Below are 27,453 nucleotides of genomic sequence, written 5' to 3'. Positions count from 1 at the left end.
AGAAATTGATTACTCTCAAGAATCTTGTGGGCAAAGAAGTTGGACAGATCATAAAAAAGTTGCCTGCTGAGTCCGCTGGTTCATATGATAAAGCCTGTGAAGCACTAAACCGCAAATTCCTGCACAAAAAGAATGTTGATTATGAGCGATATACATTCAACCTGGCTTCACAAGAGAAAGGTGAACAAATGGGTGTATTCGTCACACGTCTGAGACGCTTGGCAAGATATTGTGACTTTGATCATTTCTTCACCGAAGATGCCCTCCGACTGAGGATTGTAGAAGGCTGTCTATCAGAGCCTCTGAGACACAAACTGCTCAAGAAAAGTTACCTGCTAGAGGAGATTGAGGAAATGACAAGAGTCGATGATCAAGCCGAGGAACATGCAAAGAAGATGGAAGCCGGGAGAAGCGAGAAACGTGAACAGGCATTCAGGATGCGGTCTCGACAAGCGCACGGACGGTCCCCACCTCAAGTGCGCTCCTCCAGATCCAAGAAACAATACCCCCCGTCAAGTCATCGACGCAGAAGCGCCAGTCACACCGAGAAGATCAGAAAGACAACTGAAATGCTATAGATGCGGCTATGTTTTCCCGCATGCAGACGCATGCCCAGCACTAGGCCAACAATGTCGGAAGTGTGGTAGAGACAACCATTTTGAAAGCATGTGCGGGACATCGCACAAGAATGATCAACGAGGACAGGCCCGACAATGTCGTCCCTCAAGCAGTCGTCACCATGTCAGAGCAGTCCAGGATAGACGAGACTCATCCACAGGGTCGTCACAATCCAGCTGTCACTCCTGCCAGACATATCAATCTCGACGATCGTCGTCAAGATCCCTCTCACCCATCTCACAAGACCGAGATGAATATATATATATTGTAGCTGATCGGCTAAAAGAATATCCACGGCTAGACATCAGAGTTGGTTCTCATCACACCAAGTTTGTGCTGGACAGCGGGGCGTCACTAAACTACCTACCCGTGGCGGAATATCAAAGAATGAGGCCACCTCCCAAATTGGTCAACGCCCATGTGCAAGTATACACGTGGATGTCAAAGAAACCACTACCGTGTCTTGGGAAGTTTACAACCGATCTGTCATATCAAGATCGCACGATACAAGCCTACATTCACATCATGGAGGGGCCTGAGGCAGACTGCTTACTAAGCCTGCCCACCGCAGAACGACTAAAGTTGATAGACATACTGTACAAAGTGGATGACAAACCAGACGTCATTCAAAAGTTCCCCAAGCTCTTCCAAGGTCTCGGGAAGATGAAAAACTGCCAAATCAGACTGCACATCAACAAGCAACTCACACCCATGGCACAACACCGCCGAAAAATCCTATTTTATCTGCAAGAAGTCATAGAGAAGGAGCTGCAGACCTACTCAAGGCTGATATCATAGAGAGAACTGATGGACCAACTCCATGGGTCTCCCCAGTCGTAGTGGTCCCAAAGAAAGGAGAGACAAGCCGAGTCCGCATATGCGTGGACATGAGAGCACCTAACACAGCGATAGAGAGGGAGAGGCACCCAGACCCCCACATCAGTGACATGAATACGTCACTCAACGGAGACAAAATATTTTCAAAATTGGACCTTAACAAAGGATATCACTAACTAGATTTGCATGAGTGATCACGATATATCACGACATTCTTGACACACTTAGGGCTGTTCAGGTACAAAAGACTCAGTTTTGGGGTGTCCTCAGCAGCAGAAATCTTTCAAGAAGCAATCAGGAGAACAATTCATCATGTATATGGAACAACCACTCAAGAACATGACAGGGCACTAGATCGGAGTCTAACAGACATGGAGAGAGCATACTCCCAGCCAGAAAAGGAAAGTTTAGCTGTCGTATGGGCGTGTGAACACTTCCACATATTCATCTTCGGAAAACACTTCACCCTGGTCACTGATCATCATGCTCTGATTACAATCTTCGGAAACCCTCGAGAAAAAATGCCGCCATGAATAGGGAGATGGGGTCTCAGGCTACAAGAATACACATACACCATCATACACAAGCCAGGGAAAGCTGCAAACCCTGCCTATTACATGTCCAGACACCCCACCAAGATCAGCAAATCAGAGCAATCGATTGCGGACGAATACATCCACTTCGTGGTAGATCAGGCTAGACCTCCTGCAGTTCTGCTGGAAGCCATCTGTGAGGCGACACAGTCCGACGTCACCCTACAAGAAGTGAAACGCCGGATACAAACCAATAGCTGGTGACATTCACAAACCAGTGGACAAAACGACCAAGAGATGGCAGCGTTCAAACACGTCCACGAAGAACTGTCAATAGCGACAAATGGTCTCATCCTAAGAGACACTCGAATTGTGATCCCACGACAACTAAGACAAGGGGTCATAAATCTAGCACATGAAGGACACTGGGGCATAGTAGCCACGAAAAGAGCACTTCGCGAGAGAGTCTGGTTTCCAACACTGGACCTAATGGTGGAAACAACACTGAAGGATTGCCCACAATGTCAACTGGTGAGCCGTCCAGATCCCCTTGCACAGCTACAAATGTCTCCACTACCGGAGGGTGTCTGGCAACACGTTGCCCTTGATTTCTTTGGGCCATTCAAATCGGGCCAATATGTCCTGGTCATCATGGACGAATATTCTAGATTCCCCATTGCACAACTGTGCCCATCCACGAAAGCCTCCAGCGCCATACCAATCCTAGAGGAAGTCTTTGCTGCGTGGGACATTCCTCAAGTGGTGAAATCTGACAATGGACCCCCATTCAACAGCCACGACTTTGCCGAGTTTGCTCAACACCTCAACTTCAAACACCAGAAGATCACACCACTATGGCCTCAGGCGAACGGAATGATTGAAGGCTTCATGACCACGATCAAGAAAGCCATTCAGCAGGCGGAACTCCCTCGAAAGAGCACCCAGACTGCAGTAAATGAGGTACTATGAGGCCGCCGAAACACACCCCACTCCACCACGGCCAAGTGTCCGGCCACCCTCATGCTAGGCCGATCAGTACGCACTAGATTACCAATGATGAGTATCCCAGCGAGTGAACAGTGTCCTGACTCTGACCATGAGGAGATTGTGGCCATGGGCAAGATGAAGAAAAAAAAAATGAAGGACTATGCGGATGAACGTCGACATGCCTCTCCCGCTGAAATCCGGGAAGGAGACTGGGTGTTAGCACGGCAAGAGCAACACCCAAAGACTGACTGCAACTATCATGAGACTCCACTGAAAGTGGTGCAACAGAAAGGAACCATGATCACCGCGGAAACCGACGGAAGACGAGTTACCAGGAATGTGACGCACTTTAAGAAGTGAAGCCCTAATGTCAAAGAACTACTGACTGAACAGTGAGTTGAGAAAAGGGAACCAGAGACACCGCCCAGCCGCAGTCAGGTACTGATGGAAATAACTGATGAGCACGAGCGAGACATCCCTGATCATCAGTCGCGCCCCATACGGTCCATTAGAAAACCGTCTCGCCTCATTGAAGAACTTTAAGCGGCGATCGTCAGCGACATGAAAGCAAGGGGTGTAAACAGATTGCTGTGTTTTGTTTCTATTTTTGTTTTGTTTACAGAGGGGGGAGATGTAATGATGTACACACATATGGGGCACTAGGACCTGCCCGAGGGAGGACGAGGGCGGGCGGAAAGGGAGGGGCCAGGGACCAGGAACGGCAGTTAGCCGATGCACAAGGAGGCAGAAGGAAGAGAATAAAGAAGCTCCTATATATAACGAATGTCCGTGTCATTATACACCAGGCAGGACACTACAGGAGGGATGTGAATTAGTTATATCTTCCCGTCTTCAGCTCATTCAGTTAAAATACTTACACATCACCTATCATCTCACCAGTGAAAGGCTCCAGCAGCCTAGGAAGATCCTCACACATACATGCTGTTGAGGGAGACTTCTTTCACGTGGTCTGGGATTGTCCAATAATTGTGAAATACTGGCCACACATCTTTACTACTGTCTGGAGACCGGTGGAACCTTCACACCGTATTGCATTCTTAACCATCCTTGAGGATATGAGAGGGAGCCACGGAGAGTATACCCTAGTCGGGATTTGCACCATTATAGCCAAGAATGACAGCGCAAAATCTGGCGGTAAATGGTGTGACTGCTTTGGGCTGGTTGGTTGAGACTCCACTACATGGAGGTAACATACTATGTTATTTCAATGTTGATTAATCTACCCTCTGTGACTGCACTCTACCTTTTATTCCTTGTACAAAAGTGAAATACAATTTTGAGTATAAAAAAATTATTCCTAGCATTCTCTGACTTTCACAACTATTAGAATATAGTTATCTTACTCTTTCTTAACCCCATCAATGATGCAGAAATTTGAAGAGACCTCAGGTCTGTAGCTGAATATGGGAAAAGTTCTTGCTCTTTTTTGAGTATTTTTTTTGTTACATACAGGGTGTGCCTTCCCAAAGGTACAGGCTGCCAGTGCTTTTTATGAATACCTTAAGGCTGCTGGTCTCCCTACCTCGGAGGTTGTCCTCCCTTACATAGAAAAAGTGAAGGCTCATTTCTAAAGTTTTTATTTTTTGTTGCATTTTATTATTTCTATGCTTCTGAAAGGAAGGAGGCAACTGAATGTATCAGAAAGTTCCGGTTGCTCATCTTAGTCCATATTCTTTTAAATGAACTCACCCACATTCACCTATATCCACCTATAGGTGTAGATGCACATTTAAGTGCCTAGCACATTGATTCCCAAGTCACTTGTCTTTAATAGAGACTAGATGTGTTCTAGCTTTCTGGCATTTGCCAAGACACCCCATGAGTCTGGAGGATTGAGGATTAACCAATACCAGTACAGGAGTTAGCCTGACAATTATTTCCTGTCTTCAGGTAGATAATTTAATGCTTGTCACATGTTTAGAAGTGAATGCCCTTTAAATAGGACATGTGCCTCACTGCACAGTGGGAATGCAGGAAGCAGTTTACAGTCTCCATTAAATGCTATACCATTTATCTGCTGCTCTGGTTTTTGTACACCCTGGAAGAGGTCTGTTATTTGCTTCAAAATCGATTGCAGTGTTTCTGATATCTAATAATAAATGTGTCCTGTCTCCTGCAGGGAAGGGCGTTGCTCCCTGGTCACGTCCTTTGGCATCTTAAAATTCATGGCAATGTACAGCCTCACACAGTTTGTGTCTGTCCTTATCCTCTACACGGTAAGTGCCCACTACTTATTGAGGCTCATGCTAATGTTTGCCTTCCTACATTGTAACATCTCTGTCACTGTCAGGTGCTCGCACATGATTGTTGGGGCTAAACTGCAACCGTTTTGAAGAAGGTGAAGCGAGAACATTCCAAGGAACTGGCATGCTGTGTTTCTTTAATGTTTTAGAATTGTGTATATTGTATAAACTAATAACTTAAAGGCATTTGAGAGGGTCGCCTTCAGTGGCCATGTGGGTCACATTTGAAAGAACGGCCCTGGCTTAGAGTGGTGAGTTTAACTGAAGTTACTGTTGCATAAATGACATCTATAACACCATTGTTTTAATAGTTGCACAAATACAGCACTTACACATGACATGAGTTAAGTGGATCTAGTCACACAAATAGAACAGTTGCACATGGTGGAATAGAAGTTGAAAATTTTCAGATGTTACAAGAAGACACATTTAGTTTTGGCACTTAAGAACAATGGGGCATGTGGAGAAAAGGCCATCATTGAGAGTCTGGTTGTGATACAGATGGTAGGGCTATGCTAGCCTTTAAATGTTTGTTTTTATCCTGCACCTTCAAAGCAAGAGAGATGAAACATTTCTTCTGTCTTAAATTAGGTTGTTCCTGAACCTGTTCTCCTCCAGTGTAAAACTCCTACCACCTCTGCTCTTTTCAGCTATTTGGCCTCGCAACTGGAGGCCAAAGAATTTTCAGTGTCAAATTATTACTTTTTTTAGAAAATCGTCAATCCCCTAAAAAAAGGGTCTTTACCTACCTGGGGGTATTGTTTGACGAACGTTGCTCTTGGGCCCTCCAATTTTTAGCAAAAAAGCTGCCCTAGGAAGATCAACACTAGCAGTTCGAAGCTTTGCACAGTGGTTAGGGAGAAGGCCCTGTGAAGCGATTCTTTCTATTTATAAAGCAAAATGCTTGGCAGCAGCATTGTATGGTGCAGCTATATGGGGGTACAAACATGTGGATGAGCTTCAAAAGGTGGAAAATAAATGTTTTCGTTCCCTTTTATCTATTCCCCAATCTTCACCCACGTTTGCCACTCACCAGGAGTTGGGGATGGGGTATTTGTCTGACCAGATCAGCTTGGCCCCCCTTATTTGTTGGCTAAAAACCTGGCTTAACCCAGAATTAACTTTAAATCGACGGATTTTAAAAGATTGTCTCAGGCTGGAAAAGGGGAATGAAATACAGTGGTTTTCTTATGTAAAAAAAAATGTTAGCAAAACTTGGGCTCTCAGATATATTTGAAAATCCAGGTGGTTTCGTTAAAGGAGACATCAATTGGGTTAAAGAGCAATTCCTGTCACAGGTGTACCTGTGTTGGGGAGCTGGAAACCAAGCTTTTAAAGACTTTCTGCAAGTTTTGTCGCATCGCTCGCTTGCGGAGCGCATCCCCGACAGTGCGAGGAAATTCCCGCCGCTACGAAGGTCGAGATCGTCGCAGCGTCTGTTGCCGCTGCCAGAGCCGTCGCATCCTTCGTTTGCGGGACCCACCAGACCGGTGCGGGAAGATGCCATGCCTGGGAAGGAGTGTGGACAGCATAAAAAGAGCGAGGAGTTTCAAGGAACGAGCTGTGCCGGCAGCAACACCTCGATCGCAGTGGTGCAACTGAAGACATAGGCAGCCTGTTATTACACAAAAGAAAAAAACATGTGTGGGAGACAACATTACCATGCTGCTGCTTACGGGCTGTGGTGATCTGTGCTACATCAGCCTTGTGTGCTGAAATGAAAGTAAGATTTGTGAATAAGAGGGCGCATTGTTGGAGAGTGTCTCTGGTAGCCAACTGAAGGAAGCACTGTTGTACTCCGCCAAGCCCAGGAAGGATCTCAATTTATCTTTATCAACCAGACACCGAGCTTTTTCTATAGCCTCCATCAACTTGACCTTGGGAGATATTCCCTCATAGGATATGGTGCGGCACAAATATTCCACTCTTTGGCAAACAAACTTACATTTCTTGCCTCCACAGTGAAGCTTCCTTAATTCAGGATCCCAAACACCTTCCGTACCAACTCATCATGCATCTCCTTGCTTGCTGCCCACACCAAAATATCGACCTGAAACACTTTTACATTTCTCCCTTCACCAAACAAATTCTGCTTCACCTGTTGGAACTCAGCTGAAGCGGGCATGAGGCCAAAAGGGATGCAAACAAAACAGAATGATCCCTCCAGCATTATAAATTAGGTCAAATGCCTTGACTTGGGGTGGTGCAGTATCTAATGATAGGCGCTCGAGAGGTCCAGCGTAGAGGAAAACTGCCCCACCTTGAACACCCGCGAAGAACTCATTTATATTGGGTGTAGGATTGCGATCCACCCATATATTATTATTCAGTTCTCCTAAGTCCATGCACATCGTGATATTGCTGTTGCATTTTCGAGCAATCACCACTGGACTCAACCATTCCAATGATTCAATTTGCTCTATAATACCCTTCTCCAATATTCTGTCCAACTCAGCCTTCAGGGTATCTCACAGAAACATTTCGTACCTTTTGAGTCTTCACAACCGCTCCCTTTTTCAAGACTTTTCTGTGTATACATTTTCTTAGCCATCCTAATCTTTCTACAAAAAAACTGGAAACTCTTCTCTCCCCATTTCCAGTTCACCATAGGCCAGCAACAACACTTGCTCCTTCGCATTAGGATTCAACACAATATTTAGTGCCCTCTGCTTTCTCCATCCCATCAAACACCACCCCTTTTCCAGCACATCCATAATCCATAGTAAGGCATAGCCCTGAAAGCACCATCCTTTATCCATATAGACACATCCATAGAAAGCTTGTCAGTTGGCACCACCCACTGTGGTCAAGACCAGTCTGCACCAAAAGGCACATTCTACACCGAGCACTCTTAGAAGCTAGGAGAACACCTTGGAGCTCAGATGATCCTGACACTCATTTGGCACTGAAAACGTCTATGATAAGAAAAGCAGTTTCACAGTGAGTTATCAAAATTACATCTGGTAGACACTGATCAACTCACACAGCTACATCAAAGCAGTTGCGGCTCCTGCAGGTAAGCGCGTTGGGCCGGAGGGAATGTCGACAGACTACGGAATAGGATTTATTTATGTATTTAAATTTCTCTATTTCGCCGTCGAACCACCCTACAACCCTCCGCCCCACCTCATTTACCTGCAGGAGCCGCAACTGCACCAAAGGACTATGGGCCTGATTACGATGTAGAGCGGACTTGGCGTCCACCCAACACCGCTGTGCATTGGAACCGCCCGACCATTGGTCGGCGGTTCCGACTGCACAATTTGGATGCGACCGCCCTATGGGCCAATGGCAGGTTGAACGGTGGGCAGAAAAGGCCCGCAGTACAAGCTGCTATTGAAAAATGTATATTTTTAAACACCCCTGCATCGTGTGACAGGCACAATGCGGTGCCTGACACACATTGTAGGGATGTTGAGGAGGCACCAAAGGTGCCCCTCAAGTCCCGTAGAGAAGGGGGCCCTGCTAGGGCCCCCCAAAGTCACTTTCCGACTGCCTTTTCATGTCGGAAAGGCCTCTATGCAAAGGCTGTCGGAAAGTGACATCATAACACCGACAGCAGAGCAGGGGGTGGCTCCACCATCATTATGGGATTGTTATAATTTCTGATGCTCTGATGGGCTCCTTCAGTCTGGCGGAACACTAGCGGACGGTCCTTCCGCCTGATGCCTCTGCTCACTGCATCGTAATGCGGCAGGGGGGGCGCCGGGGCAGATGTTGGGCAGACTGCACCTGATGGTCAGTCGGTTGCACTCTGCCCAACATCGTAATTAGGCCCTATGTATTTAAACTCAGGCATGAAGCATTTTATTGCTTGCTCCCCTCTGGTTGTCAGCCATTGCACAAGAAAAATAGGCTGACTTTTAAGAAGGTCGTTTCTTAGGACATCAGGGCATTTCCAATGCCAAAGAAAAGTGATCCGGACTTGCAGCACCACCAGAGTCCACTCCACCATCCTCATTTACAAGCTGTGCATTGAAATTATGATAATGAGTTACTATCAGATACAGTGGATTATCGTCCTGACCAGACCTAATAGATCAGCAAGATATATGGCAAGACTATTGATCCAGCGCTCCTCAAGAAAAACTGTCTCACAAATGCTACTCATCTCCACAATACTCACCATTAATTATGCATCACTACTAAGGCCCATAAACTGAGAGACAATTTTTGAGCGACTGAATCATGTGACATAATTAAAACACACTAATCATAAACTATTTACAAAGTTATATACAACTGCAGTTTATCATTTCTTACCATGGTTTTGATCATACAACATTTAATTAAGTCACTAAGGCAAATGGATCTAATATTGATAACTAGACCATGAATAAACAAGACCAGCTTGTCATTTCAAAAATCTAATTTTATTAGCTTTAATTATTCAAAGAAAGAGCATTTTTATTCAGAAATCATTATTTTATTAGCAATTTTGAAAGCATCATTCAAGGAAAGGCTTATTAGTCTGACATTTTAAAGGTAAATCATTTAGCATGAATTAAAGCAAAATATAAATTTCCATTCCCTAAATTCTATTTCCCTGTCTAAAACTCTTTTCACCTAAACGAATATTTAATAAAGACTGCTGTCCTTACGTGCGCCAAAGATTCCAACAGCACGTCAATCAGGAATCGGGAAGCAAGAGCCCCCTCCTGCCTGTAGGGCCAGATTTTATACCTTTCTAACTAGCTAAAATGTTCATATTCTTTGCCATCCAGAGTTCCCATTGGCTGACTTATGTCAGACCATCACATGTCATCACCATTTTCAAACCAAGAACGGGCTCTTCTTTAGCCCTATTGTTCGTGTCATTTCGCTTCCTCGAAAATGTATCAGAATAAGTTCATTCGAGTTACAATTCATAACTTCCTTGCTTTGGCAATCCTGCCGCTTCCTGTCCTTGGACAAACTCCATGAGCACATTATGCACAACTTATTCAACAGTAATTTCTGACAAAATTGTCGACGTGGTAAAACTTTCCACTTCTCGTGTGTGCAAGGCTCTTCTCTGGACAGGTTTCAAAAACGCCATCTTTTTGCAGGCCCAAAAGGACTCTCACGGAAACTAGTATTTAAACAAACACAAGACATCAATTAATTACTGAATTGAGACCCATTCTGTTACACACCCCTCTTCTAATTATTAACCGGGTTAATTATGTTACCTGGCCAAAGCACAAATAGCAGCATTTATATTAACCTTCTTCTTTTATGCCATAAGTATCCTCCACGAGCTTTTGCCGCAGAAAAGACACGACAAAACATATTGCACACAAATAATATAGCACATGCCATTAATTACACAGCCGCATTTAATACTGACAAAGACAATAGACAAGGTTAGTTTATTATTTTTCCACACACTTGCGAATACAACATAGAAGCACATTAGTCCCACATGTAATGTCTGCAATTTTTAAACTAAGTTGGTTAATTATTTCAACACATGCTATTAGTACTGTTATACTTATTATGGAAGTTTAACTTTGCGAGTTTGAACGAAATTTCATTCAACATCTAGCTCCATCACTATCAAGTATATGCCAGGGCACCTCTTCATTTCTTCCCGCCTTTTGACACAAGCACCTATTATGAAGTCATAGCTAGAGCTTCTGCACATTGTAAGCTCCAGCAGCTTGTATAGGTTAAGGTGAGGACTTGCTCATAGGGACATTGACTTTAGCAGAGCGTAGCGCGCACATTTTACCTATGTTTAAGACCTCTGTAAAACGTTAAGTACAAAATAACTTTTTAAGGTGAGGGCTCTTAATACCACTGCTGGAGGCAATGTTTAAAGTTGCGCCACAGAATCCCATAGTCATTTGAGGATGTGATACCTGAATCCCTACTTGTGGTGCCCCCGACATGTATAAAGGCAAAAATTTAGGGTAAAGGATAAAGAGATCAAAAAGATAGACACTGCAAGCAAGCTCGTGGCAATGAGAGCAGCTGCACTGTGGCACTTCTCTCAAGATATGATCGACAATTGTAGGAGATTGAAGACCTCATGCAACATCTCTCAAACACTTCTAAGACCAGGACAAAAAAGTTGTGAAGAAGGCAAAACCATCTCCATTTCAAATATTAGATACTACAAGCACAACCGCAAGACTGGAGAATACCAGTACCTTGCTCCATAGTGACGCCTGGCGGTTTGTTTCTGACTTTCATCTACAAATATATAACCTTGTGGCAGCAAAGCAATGAGTGTTTTTCTCGCGTATGTGAGAAATACCCCAAATGTAATTTATTAGGATATGATTCCGTTGGGCCGCATGCATATGTTGCAGACTTTGCATGACCCGCCCACACATCTTCTTAGTCTGTAAAAGCAGATGACAAGCTGATTTTAGTTGGTCAATCAATTAAATATTCTCTTGGCGTATTCAGTATATGGCGTTATATAAGGTACTGTAATTAAAAACGTTCCTTTAAAGAAGCAGAGTAACTCCTTGTACCGTAAACATGCATATTTTAATTGTATTTACGGGTTTTGAACCACAGTAGTTTGAAAAATGTGAAATTAACCGATTACTTTAGGACTTCTTTGTGTCTAAGAACCATACTTTAAAACGTGTGGTTTTTGTGTGTAAATGAGTAGGCTAGAGTTATTTGGGATTTACTGTTATCATAAACTAATTTCCATAATTAAAAAAGGGATTGATGTGATTTTCTGGTGAATTTCTTTTTTTCTATGCATTAACATGTTACAATGAAAAAAATATGTATTTTCCGTACAGTTCGAATAATTCTAATTGATTGGGAAATAAGCTTTTTATTGACTCGCGCAGTACTTATAAGGTTTGGCTGAGAAGGTTTTTGTCCTGAGGGTAAAACAGTTCTACATTAAGACTACCATTTGATGAGGAATTCCTCTTTGGCCTATAGGTTGTTGAAATGCTGGTTAAATGTAAATAATGCACCTAAGGTTGTTGGTGTCCTGCTGCATCAACAGCCCAAGCCAGGGTTTCACATGGCCCCAACACGACCAGTGCGAAAAGCAGACCCTAGCAAAACCAGTGTAGCGTACAGCTACAGGAATTCACACTCATTCCTTCAGCCACAATCCAAGGAGGAGCTGGAGTCTGGTTTTGTAGCATGAAGTTCTTTTAAAGCTGAATAGGACGGACATCTGCCTGCAGTTCTAGAACCGACGCAATGCCCAAAGAGATAACATTCTAGATAAGAAGAGCAAACAGTATGCTTTTGTAAAAGCAAATACAGGGTAATTCAAACAATAATAAACCTTAGGAGAATACTACAAGGAGTCCACCATTTCAATGAGAGCAGCCCTTTTAAGAAGGATAATTGGCAGGACACTTAACAGAATATGTCCAAGGATCCTATTGTGGTCGTAGTCAGGGCAGGTCCAGAGGCGACTAAATCTGAGGTACTCCTTCTGCAAAAAAGCGACCTAACTTTTTCCTCCTCTTTATCAAAAAGTTGTGGGGGTGGTTATTGAGCTGGCACCTATGAATAAACTGCAACGAATACACTTTTGTCATACTATTCGTCCAACTTTTGTATTCCCAAAAGAACAAGACAGTTAAGACCTGACTTAGAGTTTGACTGCCCTGGTTCTCCTTTGCAGTTGTGATGAAATACCCCGTCAGCCAAACCCTTTGTCCACCCACTCATTTAGAGTTAGTTTATTTGGTTTTTCATTGCGAACAAAAAAAGCTTCAGTACAAACTACATCTATAACCTCCCCATCATAATTTGCATGTAACACATTAATGATCGGTTCTGTATTGTGGCTGAAAGAAACGCCCAGTGTACAGGACACAGAGGGTACAAGAGTTTGAAAGAAAGATATCAGTAGGCGTGGTACTTTTAGCATTACTGGCAGGCATGTCTTGAAAAAGCATTTGCAATTCGATAGGTCTCGCATTTACAAGAGTTTGAGCTATTGGCATTGTAAATGGCAATGCCTTTAATTTATCTGTTGATTTTAAAACAGATAAATGAAAGGCAGCCAATTACAATGCCAATAGCTTAAACTCTTGCAAATGTGAGAGCTATTGCATTGCAAATGCATTAGTGCTAGAAAAAAATAAAAAGAAAGCATTAGGAGAGAGCGTGTCCTGTCTCCAACATCAGGCAGGACAAAGCTATTTGAGAAAATAGTGCTTGGAGGCTGTAATTAAAGCCTACCAAGTAACAACACACTTAGCAGTGGGTGTCACCATGGGAAGTTACAAAAAGAGATAAGGCGGTACTAAGGAGGGACTACTAAGCCTACTGGCCAATAAACATCCACAGTTTACAGTGAATAATGAAACAAGCCAATGATATGCGGACAGTGGGCGGAGCTTTAAGTCCCTACATGGGGGAAGAGGTGTGGCGCCGCGGCTAGGGCGACTGACTCCGTAATCTGGGGATCACGGTTCGATCCCCGGCAACGGCGGCAAATTAGCAGCACCACGTGACACTGGGCAATAGTTTGCTTAATCTTCCCGACGGCCCCCAGCGCCTAGAGACGCTTACGGGTGATTGTGCGCTTTACAAATGTGAAAATATATTATTACCTGAATACAGCATGACTCACAGAGCAGCGCATGCGCTACCCAGACTCGACCCAAAAACGGTCTAGTAGATGCTGGGATGTATAAAGAGGAAGGGAGACAGAGGGGTAGGATTTGGTCACATCAACAATAGTACTTATAAGTATAGTGGAAGCAGTCAAGAACTGTTAAACTGACTAATATCTTGCATTAAACAATCAGTTCTTGGAGTTTACTATTCACATCAGCGTTTATGAATATTTACAAATATTCCATGAAGCGCAATTGATATGTTACCAAGCTTTATCACCTGCTCACCATCCTTGGATTTTTAATTCAATTCAGTGGCAACCCTCCTCCCCCTTGACAAACCAAATTAATTTAAGCAGCTTTAGTGAACTGACAAAATGGCAAAATGGACTGAAGGGCCAACTGGAGCTCTGGAACATCTTGGCACCTTGAAGCGGCGGCACAGTTTACCTCATATGGAGGTTGTGCTCATATCTAGAGTTTGCTTCAGTTGTTTCACTTTCAAAGGAGAGAACCTAAAAGATTTTCAAGCAATGCTAATTTTATTCCAGTTCTTATTTTTTGGGTATTATTAATACATGTATATTTGAATAAATTGAAAACAATTCAGTCATTTTTTTTCTTAGATTGGAGTGTTATTTCTTTCTACTTAAACAAAAGTGTTCCAGGTAATTATTGAAGTTACCAGTATTGGAGAAGTGGGGTTCCAGGTAAGTAGTTTTTCTGCTCCATGCATAGTCTCCTTCTTGGGAGAATTGAGTATCTGCACAGAGGGATGACTGTTTGGGTACATTGTTTTCCCATTTCATCTTCATGCCATCATGATAACCTCTCTCCTCTTCTAGGCCAACACCAACATCAGTGACTTTGAATTCCTCTTCTTTGACTTGGTCATCGCCACTACGGTGGCAGTGTTGATGGGCCGCACTGGGCCGGCAAGGGAGTTGGGCATTGAGCGCCCCCCTGGGACACTGATCAGCATTGTGGTGTTGGGCAGCCTCCTGCTGCAAACTCTGCTGCTTATCCTTGTGCAAATTATAACCTTTTACATCACAACCACACAGAGCTGGTAAGCAGATACTTGATACATTTGCCCGCTCTTTTGCATCTTTGACTAGAAAACAAACTATCTGCTAGCCTGAAATGGCTGTGTCAGTAGCAGCTGCACTCTGCAGCAAGAAAAACCTGCCTTTGTCACTAGAAGGTATTTTCTGTGTCAGGCAAATGTTTGTCTCTTTTGCTCACACTCTCTGCCCCTCTTGCTTTCTTTCTCACTAAGTGCTGTACTTTTTGTCAGACCGAGCCCTATGCCACTATCTTTGGACATTCTGCAGTAAGATACTTTTAAATCCCTATCACTTGTAGCACTCTCCACAAAAGTCAAAACCATATCCCTCTTTCAAGAGAGGGTACACACTGTTAGGACGGATTTGTCTAACCATTGAAGTAAAGTCCACAGATGACAGATCCTTCGCTCACCATCACTAGTTTGCCTGCTCTGTGGAAGACTGCTCTCTATGTGCCTAGCGGATGAACTCTGACCTAGGGATCATCACTGGGTGCGTTGTGCTACAGTCAGAGGCTTCTTTCTCTATAACTAGTGAGTACACTGTGTCTATCACATTATTTCCTCTCACACTTCTGTTCACACTCTGTGAAAGGCACTACCTTTTCTGTCTCCCTTTCTCTCTTTCTAGCAGAACCTTCAAAATGTTTCAGTGACATTTGCATTCAAGCCTTGTAATGTGCTTTAGACACAATTCGAACAAAAAGCTGTACAATTGCTAGGGTACAGTTTGTATTACCGAGTAGTACAGCCTAGCCATCCCTGGTTGCAATACATCAAACAGGAAACGCCTGACTTGGGGAGACGTGAACATGTTTCTTCCCCTCTAAAGCTAACCAGGAATAGACAGCATAGAGAGTAATGTGGCTCATCCAAAACCTCTGTCAGGGAGTATGTTAACCTGCAAACCACCCCCAACATGGAACCTTACCTGTCTTGGATGGATACCACCTGGAGCAGAGTCTTGTTAACTAGATTTAGGTTTGTTATTGTGAGGTTGCATCTAAGCTTCCAGCTGAACCAATTTGATCTCACCAGTTTGTTAATCTGTCCCAATGAGGAGTCCTCTCCCCAGAGCCTCCTCCATTTTATCTTTTTCTGTAAGTCATATAGGGCCTGCTCTAAAAGGTTTTTAGTCCCACTTTTTAGAGCTTGTGGTATTAGAAGAAGGACTGAGGCTCCGTTGTATTTGAAATCAATGAATTTCCCTACACTTTTGCTGTGTTTGCTCATTGTTATAGCGTGCCCTCGCTAAGAGAAAGCAAATGGTCTTTTAATAGTTTGAAGCTGTGTGTTGTTGGCATTGTGTATAAAGATCTTATCCAGTTGTTTGGCTTCAGTTTGTATGAATGACTTGTTTGTGTTTGGTACAAGGTTTGTATCAATGGCATGTACAGTTTTGTGGGTACAGTTTTTACTCATAGTCTGTACTCACTGGTATCTCACAATCATCTCACTGTTTCTTTTTGGAGTCAGGTTTGTCCCTGTGAATGGTTCCTCTACAGACCGCATCCATCTGCCTAATTATGAGAACACTGCCATATTCAGCGTCTCTGGCTTCCAGTACCTGATCCTAGCTGTTGTCCTGTGTAAGGGACATCCTTTCCGGAAACCTCTTTACACTAATGGTAAGTACAAGTGCTGCTTTGAAAAGCTGGGACCAAAAAGGTTTGTTCCTCACTGGTTTAGTAGAAGAAAAGGCCAGGTATACTCAGATGGGAACTGGAATCAGTGTCTTTTAGTAAATGTGAGTGGCTGATTGAGTAATACCTCAGGATCTACACACCAGGTTAAAACTAGGGTCCAAACTATTTCTTACAAGTTAAAACCAAGATCCAATTTTGACTTTTGGTGTGTATTTGTATAAAGAACATATTTTATCCTACATAACACACATAGATGAGGATAGACCTTCATGACTTACGTCTGCTGATCAACACAGTTCATGCCAGTCTTCCAACAAGATTATTCAAAACGGTGGAGAGGTCTTGTAAATGAGGCTAACACGTGTTTCCTCTGGCATTATGGCTGTCTTCAATAATGATTAATTGCCTGTGGCTTAGGATGTCTCCTTGTCATACAGGGACACAACTACTCACTACTGGACTCCAGGGCATGGTGGACATTCTTGGTGTCAAACTCTTGGCAGCACAAGACACCTGTGAGAAAGCCTGTAGGACCAGTGGTGTCAAATGATAACAATACTTGTTACAAACTGATTTCAAGGAACACGCTGTCATGCATCCCTCACGAGAATCTTAGCACCAGACGATTAGAACTAATTTATTTACAGTAAAAGGAAGTCCTAAGGGAATAGCTCAGTCCACAGGACAAGTGGTTCACCCAGTGAACCATTGTATCACGTCAATGTAGTGGAGTTGAGGTAAGTCTTCCTTGTCTGTGATCTTCGCAAACTACAAAGAGTTAAAGATGGAAAACCTCTTCATGATCTCTCATGTTATCAAACCGGAGACATAGTTCTCGAGATGTATAGATAATGGGGCTGTACCTCTTATCAATGAATGTCCACATCAGATTGGGACCCTGTGATCCCCCTAGCAGGAGAATCATGAAGGAACTTGAAACAACAAAGTGATTTACAATTTCTTCACAGCTTGGGATTCTCCAGCTCTCTCCCATTTTGCCACCACAGAAAATGCAAAATGCTGACTAGGCATTCAGCTTTACAGAACCTTTTTCCAAGGTGAATGCCATTTCAGTAGACTAAATAGACTGCTTCCCTAGGATATATTTAAATGATTCACAGGTTCAAGGGTCATAAAAAATATGTAATCCTAAAAAGTAATGAATTAAAAAAAAGGAAAACAAATCCAAAAGTGCATGTGTCCATCTACTTAAAGTGTACATTAGAAAAGCACCAGAAGAGTACCATAATCAAAAAACAATTCTTTATTGCCATTGTTCTTTCGTTCTATATTATTCGATTATGAGGGCTCCCGTTTTTATGGTATTTATTTTTTTACAATTTCCGTCTGTATTTATCCATATTTATTTTTTGAGCCATTTTATTGGTATTTATCTATATTTAGCTCGTGCTTTCAGAATAAAGGGGTCACGGATGGGCATATTTCCACATTTATTTAACTTAAAAACCTGCATCCAATACTTTGCTGCTGTCGCATTTTAGCAAATTTAGGAACCACATATAGTGAAACATTACACCACTGGTAAATATAACCATTGTAATACAAATATATATTAACATATGTAGGTATTTAGGGACATTTCAACCTGTTTTTTTTTTAAATTAGCATGTGGTCTATCTGCTCAACTGTTGTCCTGGCAATCACGAAAGACAGCATGGAGAGTCACCCATAAGAAGCACAATTTTCTGTATGTTTCTGCTTTTAAAAATAAATGCATACAGGAAACACATTGTTGTCTGTCTGTATTTATCTGTAGAAATCAGTAAAATCGGAAAACGGGGAGCCTTAATTACAATTAAGATGTTTTGTAAAGTTTTAAGGTGGTGTTTGTAATGCAGTATGCGATGCAGTGTGGGTTCTGTAAATTAATTTCAGGAGTATATAAAACACATTAAAATGATTAATTACAATTGTTTATTTTTTTTAAAATGTAATGAGCTCCCATGTGTACAGTCAAATGCGAATTTTACAAGGATACATTTTTTCTTTAATATGTGATAGTAATTATTCAATTAGTCAATCTGTGGACTGAAATTGACAATTGTTGGAGCCTCTCGCCTAGTTTTTGGAATGTTCATCAGAACTAAAACATAAGTTAAATAATCACCAAATTTCATATAGAACATAAGGTCACGAACTCAAAGACATTTCTGGTGATAATAATAAGACATCATTATACAGAAGCATGCTGTCTAAATTGAAGCAAGCAGCTGATGCAGATGATAAAATGTGATGTAAATTAGGCTTTAACGAAATCAGCTGTCACTTCACGTTATTTGATTTTAACAAAGAGTTCTCAACAAAAATGTTTTCTTTCAGATCTGAACATCACAGAAAGGGGATGCAATGTAGATATACCAATATAAATGCCTACAATGCACCAAACATGATTAGATTCGAAAAACAGAAACTTCACAGTTAGCAAAGGGCCACAGAAACCACAAGTTAGTCATCATTCGATACGGTGCTTTTGATAGAAGTAAAAGAGATTTCATTAAGAACAAGAAGAGGAGAAATATAATATAAAAATGTGTTAGGAGGCTCAATCCGTGTGATTATTATCACGAAATCTCGAAGTGCAAACACACACAAAGAGCGTTGTTCACAAAGATGGTTCAGGAATATTAATCTTACAGCGACAAAATACAAGGAAGCTTGTCACGAAAACAGATGTTATTGTATTTGCCAGGAGTGTCTAATTAATAAAACTACTGATGAGAGAACAAAATAATCTAGTGCAATTAGCAAGCATCACGTTCTGTTTTTTGCACGTGATACACAAATCCACTTCTGGCTATACAAATGACAAAACGAGCACACCAAAATCACTTTGTGCGTCATAAGTTCCAGGGAAAGCAAGATTCCTCTACAAGTGTGAGCTACAATTGAGACCATATCGTCTGAGAAACTGACCTACTCGCATTGCCTTTCACACCCAACCTTCCTCTGCGTCATCCCCCTGGTACCTCTCTCATCTACTACCGGATAAACAAACCGATAAGGGGTTGGTTTTTAATCTACTTCTGGAAACCTTGCTACTTCTCGAAATCACATCTGTGTAGAGCTCGTAAGAGCCTCGCCTATAGTATTCTCATATACACTGGCCTCCCCAAGAAACTCACTGCAAGATTGCAAAGACAAAAGACCCAGGTAGCCAGAAGGTGCTTTAACCTCTGTAAACTCGACCATATCAAACCAGCCTTGACCACTGTCCACTAATTTCCAGTTGAAGCTAGGATCATATTCCGGGTTTCCTCCTCACTGTCCATAAAGCCTACAAGTAACAGCAACTGGTACCTCACTATCCCTTCACTCATCATCCACCCATTAGAGCCATCTATGGTCATTGAAGAGAGTAGAAATTGGCCATTGTTCTTTGTAGGTTTTCCTCTCTACAGTGAACCCTACAACAAGTAATTCAGAAAATTGAATTGTGAGAACATGGAATTTCGGCACTCATTTTTGTCTGAATTATTTTGGGACTTTCATGGTCAGACCCATCATCCAGGAATCATGTTACCCCCCACTAGTGCTTTGAAGCAACTAAAATGTGACAAGCGTTCTTTAGAAAACTTCAAATAAAATATTACCCAGGCATACTGCTGGATCAGAAAGCTTGAAAGCAGTACTTTTGCACGTCCATGCGTGCTGACGTCTCTTCCTGTTTTTTATGCACCTTCAGACGCAGATCGAAGCTTCTCTTTTTACACTTTTCTATGTCACTAATTTTCATTGTACAAGTGAAAATGCCCCATACCAGCAAAGTTAGCAGGGTTCAAACCGTGCAGGGACTGTCGCATACAGACATTTGTGATGAACCTACACAATGTGTTTCTTTGGTGCCTGGGGTGGGAGCACAACTCCAGGAACTGTGATGACTGCACCCAAATGACTCCAAAGGAATAAGGGATTGTGAGGTGGAGCTGAATGCCTTGACAGGTTGAAGTCGAAAGTAAGGTCCCTTTCCCACTTCCAAAATTCCAGCTGCAGATCATTACCCCAGTCAAATTTTTCAAATCTGTCTGAAAACAAAGAGAAGCAGTTGAAGTGGGAATCTGCCTCCTCCTACTACTCTTGGACTCCAAAGAGGGTGCAAGGTCATCAGTACACATCCAGGTCTCACCCATGAACTCAACTAGAGCCTATTCAGAGTTTAGTCCCGCTGCAACCCTAGATTCCAGGAGTGTCTGTGACATTGCAGCAAGTACATTCCTTCAAAATGGCCGTGCTGCACATTTTTGGTATTTCAATTTCAATTTTATTTATTATGTTTTGGCTCTCAAAAGAGGGCCACATAAAAGTTCACAGTCATAAAAACAAAAGACAAATGCAAATCAAAATTATGGCATTTAAGAAACATATTAGTGTGCAGAAATAACATACAATGACAGGTCTACAGCAGGGAGCAATGACAAACAACTCCAGAGACATATTAATAAATAGCTAAAAAACCTTTAAAGAAGTTAAAAATATAAAAGCAGAACATTTCATTAGGAGGCCAATAAAGTGCTTGGAGAAAACTGTTCAAAGTAGCAATGCCCAGACGGAGACAAATAGGTTTTAACCATCTGAGTCGCAATATACGGAGCGCAGGGCAGATCAATAAAACATGCATATGATCCTGGGTACTCAGGTTACATAAATTGCACATAGGAGAAGAACCATACCATTTGGATAAAAGTAGATTTAAGGGTAACAGATCGTAATGTAAAAGAAACCAAAATCTGCGAATACCATGCGGCAAGTTCCATGTGACATAGGGTTGGGCCGACTTAATCACATAAGAATTAATAAGAAGGTCTACATCCCTTTTTCCACAGATTAAATTTTTATCTGTCTGAAAACATAATTCCCACGAGGCCTGTTTTAATACAAGTTTTAACTGTAAGGGAGAGTACAAAAACAAATTGTTTTCATCTACTTTTAGGAGAGTTGCAGCTTTTCTAAAATTCCTTACCAATTGTGAAAACTCTTTAAAATTACCCAACAATTAGATTCTGAGGAGAGCTCTCATCGTCCCCAGTTCAGCTCTAGCCAGGCAGGCCACCCATCTTACTAGGGCGCATAGTCCCTGTACCCAGCTGCTCCTGAGACCGAAATCGAGCCTACAAGCGGCCGAAGAGCACGCAGTATTTAAAGAAGATAGGGATCTTAAGAGTTTCCCCTCGATCTTATGGCAAAAGTCCCAATATTTCACCTCTATAAGTTCGATACCGTACAGTATCGTTGCGGGAATTTTAGACCTGTACACCTCCAGTAAACACGAAAAGTGCCTTTTCCCCGTAGCCAAATAGAAGGAATTTAAACCCTTGCCGTGGGCAAGGGCTTTGCGTGAACTATGCTCAATATGGGGCCTCTCACTCAAGTTAGCCGCTATAATCTTCCCCAGAAAAGTATAGGAGTTAACAACCTCCAGTTTTTGGCTGCCGATATACCATCCGAAATGTTTTAATCGGCACTTCTTCTTACCGGCAATACACATCACCTTGCTTTTAGTTATGTTAATCTTCATGCAATGAGCACCAGCAAAGACATGAAGGGCATGTAGCCGGTTAGTAAGTCCTTTGGGAGTCAGATCTAAAATAAGGACGTCATCGGCATACATCAAGCAAGATATTGGGGTCCCCCCTATCACCGGAGCAATACCCTCACTAACAGACAAGGCGGCGGGTAAGTCTACAGTATACAAGGAGAACAAAAGGGGAGCCAATAAGCAGCCTTGTTTAAGACCATTCAAAGCCGAAATTTGCTGAGATAGCCCCCTTTCGCCCCCCTGCAAAACACTACACCAAGTCTCTGTATGGAGGGTGCGAACAAGCTCCAATAGATAGGCTGGAACACCAAGAGCTGCCAATTTTCTCCACAGCGTTCTACGGTCTACTTTATCGAACGCTGTGGAGAAATCAATAAAAGCCGCGTACACCACCCCTCCCTCTCACCTGCACATATTTATCAGTAACCACATGGAGGGTGGTGAGGTTATCTAACGTGCCATGTCCCCTACGAAAACCAGTTTGTTCGAGAGGCAAAATATTATTCTCATCGACCCAGTCGGAAAGGAGATTTAGGAGACATTTCGCAAAGACCTTTCCGATAGAGTCGAGGAGGGCTATCAGACGATAATTGCTGGGGCAATCCCTAGTTCCCTTCTTAAAAATAGGGACCAAAATACTTCCCCTCCAAGAAGCAGGTACCGTTTTAGACAAAAAACAGGCTTTAAACAGTGGATACAGGATTTTACTCCACCTTGTAGGATCCTGCTTCAAGACCGTCATAGGGAGTTCGTCGGGACCCATTGCACCAGAGGCGCGCATGTTCTTTATAGCCATTTCAATTGCTTCCTCTGTGGGATAATTAATGAGTCCTTCAGGCGTTGCATCTAGGACAATATCTTCACCTGAAGTGCCATTCCCGGCGTAGAGGTCCCGGATATAAGTGATCCATACTTCTTCAGCTATAGGGATGGGGCGGGGACTTATTCTAGTACCACATCCCTTCCCAATTATTGCCCAAAATTCTCTAATCCTACCCTGAACAACTGATTCCCTCAAGTTGATCCAAACTGTATCTTCCTTCTCCTTTTTTATTTTCACTTTTAGTCTGCATCTCTTTCTTTTTAATCTAGAAATTTCTTTTTCTCGTTCCATAACTCTATCTAGATATTGCTCACGGACTAGTTTATTTATTTCCTTGTTCAGGATACGTAGTAAACTAGGCACAACTACCCCTTTTCTAGGACGGGAAGCCTTTTTTACATCTAAAATGATGTTTTGCATGAGTTTTTCAAATTTAACTATTTCTAAACCACGCCATTCGTTTAATTCTAATAAAGTTTCACATAATATATTATGGACCCCATTAATGGCAGAAGGATTCCAAAAGCACCTTCCCGTAGAGACATGGAAAGCGACGTCACTGCCGTTAAGGGACCATGGCGCAGTGGACAGGGGGTTTAGGGTAATAGTTATGAGCATTATACTATGGTCGCTCAGAGTTGTAGGAATAATCTTAAGGTCCTGGATACAAGGAAATAAACCGTAATCCGAGATTTCATAATCCAAGATGGAAGACCCAAAAGGAGACTTATGTGTGAATTCAGCAGGCACATCGGACGGGAATCTCCCATTTAATATGAGTCCCTCCACTGCCGCTAATTCTTCTAATAGAATCTTCCCTCTTTTGTTGGTCACTAACTTCTCTGGGAAGAGGGATTGGGGGACAAAATGCGCCTCTTCTTTGGATTGATTTCTGAAAAGTTTCAGACTAGCATTAGAAATTTTACAGTTCAGATCTCCAACTAGAATGATTTCCGGAGGGGATGGTACGTTTTTAATTTGGCCAATATATCTAAATACCTGCTTCAATATGAGATTAAAACTCTCTTCTGGAGGAATATACACATTAAGAATAACAATGGGTGACTTTTTAAAATTGCCAAACAGATTTGCTATTGTTATAGCTTGAAAAAGATTACTTGGGTCGGTATAATGGGAGAATCTCCACTGTAATTTATTTGATAAAAGACAAGCAATTCCCCCCCTAGCGTGACCTTACTTGGAAGGGGCAGCTGGAACTTCCAGAACATAGAAATCCTGCGAAACATCCAACAAATTAGTACACCATGTTTCCTGGATACAGATCACATTTGCTCCCAGAGAAAATAGAAGGTCAAATTTCTCTGGGCTACTATGAATCCCTGCCGCATTCCAAGAAATAATTTTCAATGGGGTGTTAAAGATGGTGAAACAATTTGGGGTTATCTGTGGTCTTAGTGGATAGAGCACTATGCAGCCAATTCCACCGATTATTATCCTCTAATGAAGAGGAGTTCTGGGTCAGTGGGAGTGGCTTTACCTGGGAAACCGAGCGTTTCCCTTTAGAGACCCAAATCTCCATTTTTGGTACTTTACCAGTTCATTCTGGCACTTCTTTCAACCCCAAGGATCCACAGAGGCCTTCAGTCGGGCATCAGTGGCATGCTCACCCTCTGCACGCTCTGTGCCCCTCAAACCCGCATTGGATTCAGGACCATCTCTGATTTCAGTTCCATCCTCTGCACTGGTTCCCCTCACAGTGTCACTGATGCCAAATGACGACTGGTAGTCTTTTGTGCAGTCCGACTCCAAGCAGAATACATCACTAACAAGGCCGCTCTTGTCTTTCAACCAACTGGTAATCGTTCTGATTCTTGTACCTTACCCTTACCATGCAGTATGTGCAGACTTTGCCTAGTCTTTTCCGCACTGATTCAGATAATGACAACTTCTATGAAGGGGAGGATTTTATTCACAGTATGATGAGGACAACTGGTATGAAAAACTGCAAGATGCCAGTGGCCTGGATATTTCTCCAGACCCCTCCTCTTTTTTCATCTCCTGGCCCTTCCACTGAGGAAAGCTCCTCCTATAATGTGGTTATGCATAGAGCGGAAGACGTATTAGACATATAGCTCCCAAACTATTGAAGTGAAAACAAATGTTTTGAAATTGGTATTGCAGTCTGGTCAAGCCCCTACATAAACTTTATTGAATTTTAATGAGGCCCTTACGGATATCCTCTTGGGCACTTAAGCGCCATGTCTAGGACCACCAGTCAAGAGGACGGTCACATGCCACCATTGCCCCCCCCCCCCCCTCCCCAGGAGGCCTTTCTTACGCAACACCCTACACTGGAGAATTTGGTTGTGCAGGTGTCCATTAGTAAGGTAAATTCCAGTCCAATTCCTGCCACCCCACTTGAATGTGAATCAAAAAGAAAAGAGGCTATTTGACAAGCAGATTTTATCTTCCACAAACCTTGCTCTGATTTCTGTGGATGCCATCTCTCTACCAGGCTGTTATTTCCAAATCCTTAGGGAGGCAGTGGCACACATTTTTTTTTATCAGCGGTTCCTGACTACCTTTGGGCATCCCTTACTCAAACCATCCAGGATGGCCACGATGCAGCAACATTTGTAATGCATTCCAGCCTGACACCACCAACTGCTTAGGCCACTCAATGAGTGCCCGTGTGGTTCTTTGGCATCATATCTGGATGAGGTATGTGGGCTTCTCTGGGGTTGCTCAAGCATCCCAAATGGACATGCCATTTAACCTTATTGGCGAAAAGACTAATTCAACCCTGGAACATTTCATAGAGAGCAGGGCAACAGCATGTTCTTTGGGTTCATCTGCCACCAGCAGACAATTTCTCCCTTCCGTGACTTTGGAAGTGGTTTCCATTTTCAATAAAGCCAGATCATTCAGTGAGGCCTTTCAGCTTCTTCATGGCCGAGGTCACAGTTCACAAAGACAGTGTCCATGGCATCAGGGCCAATGTGCAGCTCAGTTGCTCGTCCTCCCCTGCTAGGATCCACAAAACCACTTTAGTGTGTTATTGCTGGCTCACAGACACACTTTTCTGAGGCAGGATCCAGTATTTCCTCCCTCCAGGGGGGCAGATAAGTGTCTCTTCCAAATGGTACATCAGGGCTATGCCCTTCTATGTCTCTTTACACCACCACAATCACTAGCAGCAAGTGCAGGCGTCCTTGGCTAGAGAAAGATGCTGCCGGGCAGAATGGCTCGTGTCAGTGGCGGTGGCACAAGCCATTCTGCCCGGCAGCACCAGAGGACTACTCGACCCGAAGTAGCAAGAGATCGGTTTACATCAAGCATAACGGGATTTCCCGCCGGTCTTCCACGGGACCTTCTCCACCTTGATCCATTGGCCTTACCACGATGTCCTATTCAGGTCCACAGCACCGTGGCCGCCCTTGCTTGCTCGCAAGGCTTGCATTACCAAAGAGTCAGGCAATGTAACCTTAGTCCTGATGATGATCCTTTATTTTTGTACAGGATCGAAACGCCGTCGACTGTTAATGTAGTTAAACACCAGTCTTTCCATTGTGTCACTAATTTGTGTTTACTTCATGGGGATAGCCTGACTATTCTCAAATACTTTAAGCAAGCATCCCCTTGCTTTAAAATTGCCTGGAAATACTTCCTTTTTATTTTTCTTTGTTTTTTCCTTTATGTGAAATATGTATTGGATACAGGATTGTATCCCACTGTATAATTGTTCTCCTCATTCCTTTTGAATTTCTTACATTGATTAAATTAGTGTCCGGCTGGATACTTTTTGGCTTATAGAACACACTGTTGTCTATAATTTATTAATTGCTTCTTTAGTATCTAATTAAGTTAAGGACCCTTGTTGCCTTATAATACTGTCACCCCTGGCCCTTGACTACCTAGAGGGTTCCCTTGTTTCTTTAAAACAGAGTCAAGGTCTGACATGTCAGTTCATGGGATAGTTTTTTAAGAGTGTTTTATGGCCTGTTTTATGGTCTGGCTTATTCTGTTGATTTCTCTATTACTACCAACATTGACTGCAGCAAGCTCAAATTGATGCAGTGTACAGCTTTCCCTTACAACTCTAAAACTGCCTTGAGTTGCAAAAAATGTGGGACACTTTTTATAACTATCCGAATCATTAATGGGTGACCCTTTTAATTTGGTGCCTGGGCCTATTTTCTATTCCTGTCAGACCCTGGTGTTGGTTTATACGTTTATGAAGCACCACTGCCTTGAGAGTCATATCTGTCAAGAGCCGTTTTGCACGCTTGGTCCATCAGGATTTCGGGGTATGAACCAGTTCACAGACCTACGCTGGGAAAGGTACTGCTTTAGTATCTTTTCAAAATATGAGAAATCTGTGGTTAGAAGGGCCCATCAGAAGAACAATTTACTTACCTTTGGAAATGCTCTTTTTGGTTGTTACTCAAACCACAGATTCCTCACCAACCTTACCACCTCCCTTTCTGTGAACTGGACTGTTTTTCTATCTCAAACAATTGATGCTAGCTCAGATGGGTGGGGTTTATATGTGGAACAGCATCAGCGCTGAGCAGCACATTGCCACCTACTGGCATGCAGGGGTATTGTTCTATGTTTTCGAATC

General features: G+C 42.7%; 1 protein-coding gene across 5 annotated transcripts in view; it reads left to right on the top strand.

Annotated features, from left to right (window-relative positions):
• The window catches only part of ATP13A2 (ATPase cation transporting 13A2), an 831,233-nt gene that overhangs the window by 766,064 nt on the left and 37,716 nt on the right, over positions 1 to 27,453 (top strand). For all 5 annotated transcript variants that reach the window (XM_086921931.1, XM_086921933.1, XM_086921932.1 and 2 more), the window contains 3 exons: positions 5,116 to 5,212; positions 14,625 to 14,848; positions 16,322 to 16,473. In XM_086921931.1, the coding sequence (XP_086778057.1) occupies positions 5,116 to 5,212; positions 14,625 to 14,848; positions 16,322 to 16,473 (473 nt within the window). The remainder of the gene's footprint in view (positions 1 to 5,115; positions 5,213 to 14,624; positions 14,849 to 16,321; positions 16,474 to 27,453) is intronic.

The sequence above is a fragment of the Lissotriton vulgaris genome, chromosome 5, assembly GCF_964263255.1.
Source record: "Lissotriton vulgaris chromosome 5, aLisVul1.2, whole genome shotgun sequence".
Classification (NCBI taxonomy): domain Eukaryota; kingdom Metazoa; phylum Chordata; class Amphibia; order Caudata; family Salamandridae; genus Lissotriton; species Lissotriton vulgaris.
The sequence above is the reverse complement of the archived record's forward strand: the minus strand, read 5'-3'. Positions and strand labels throughout refer to the sequence as shown.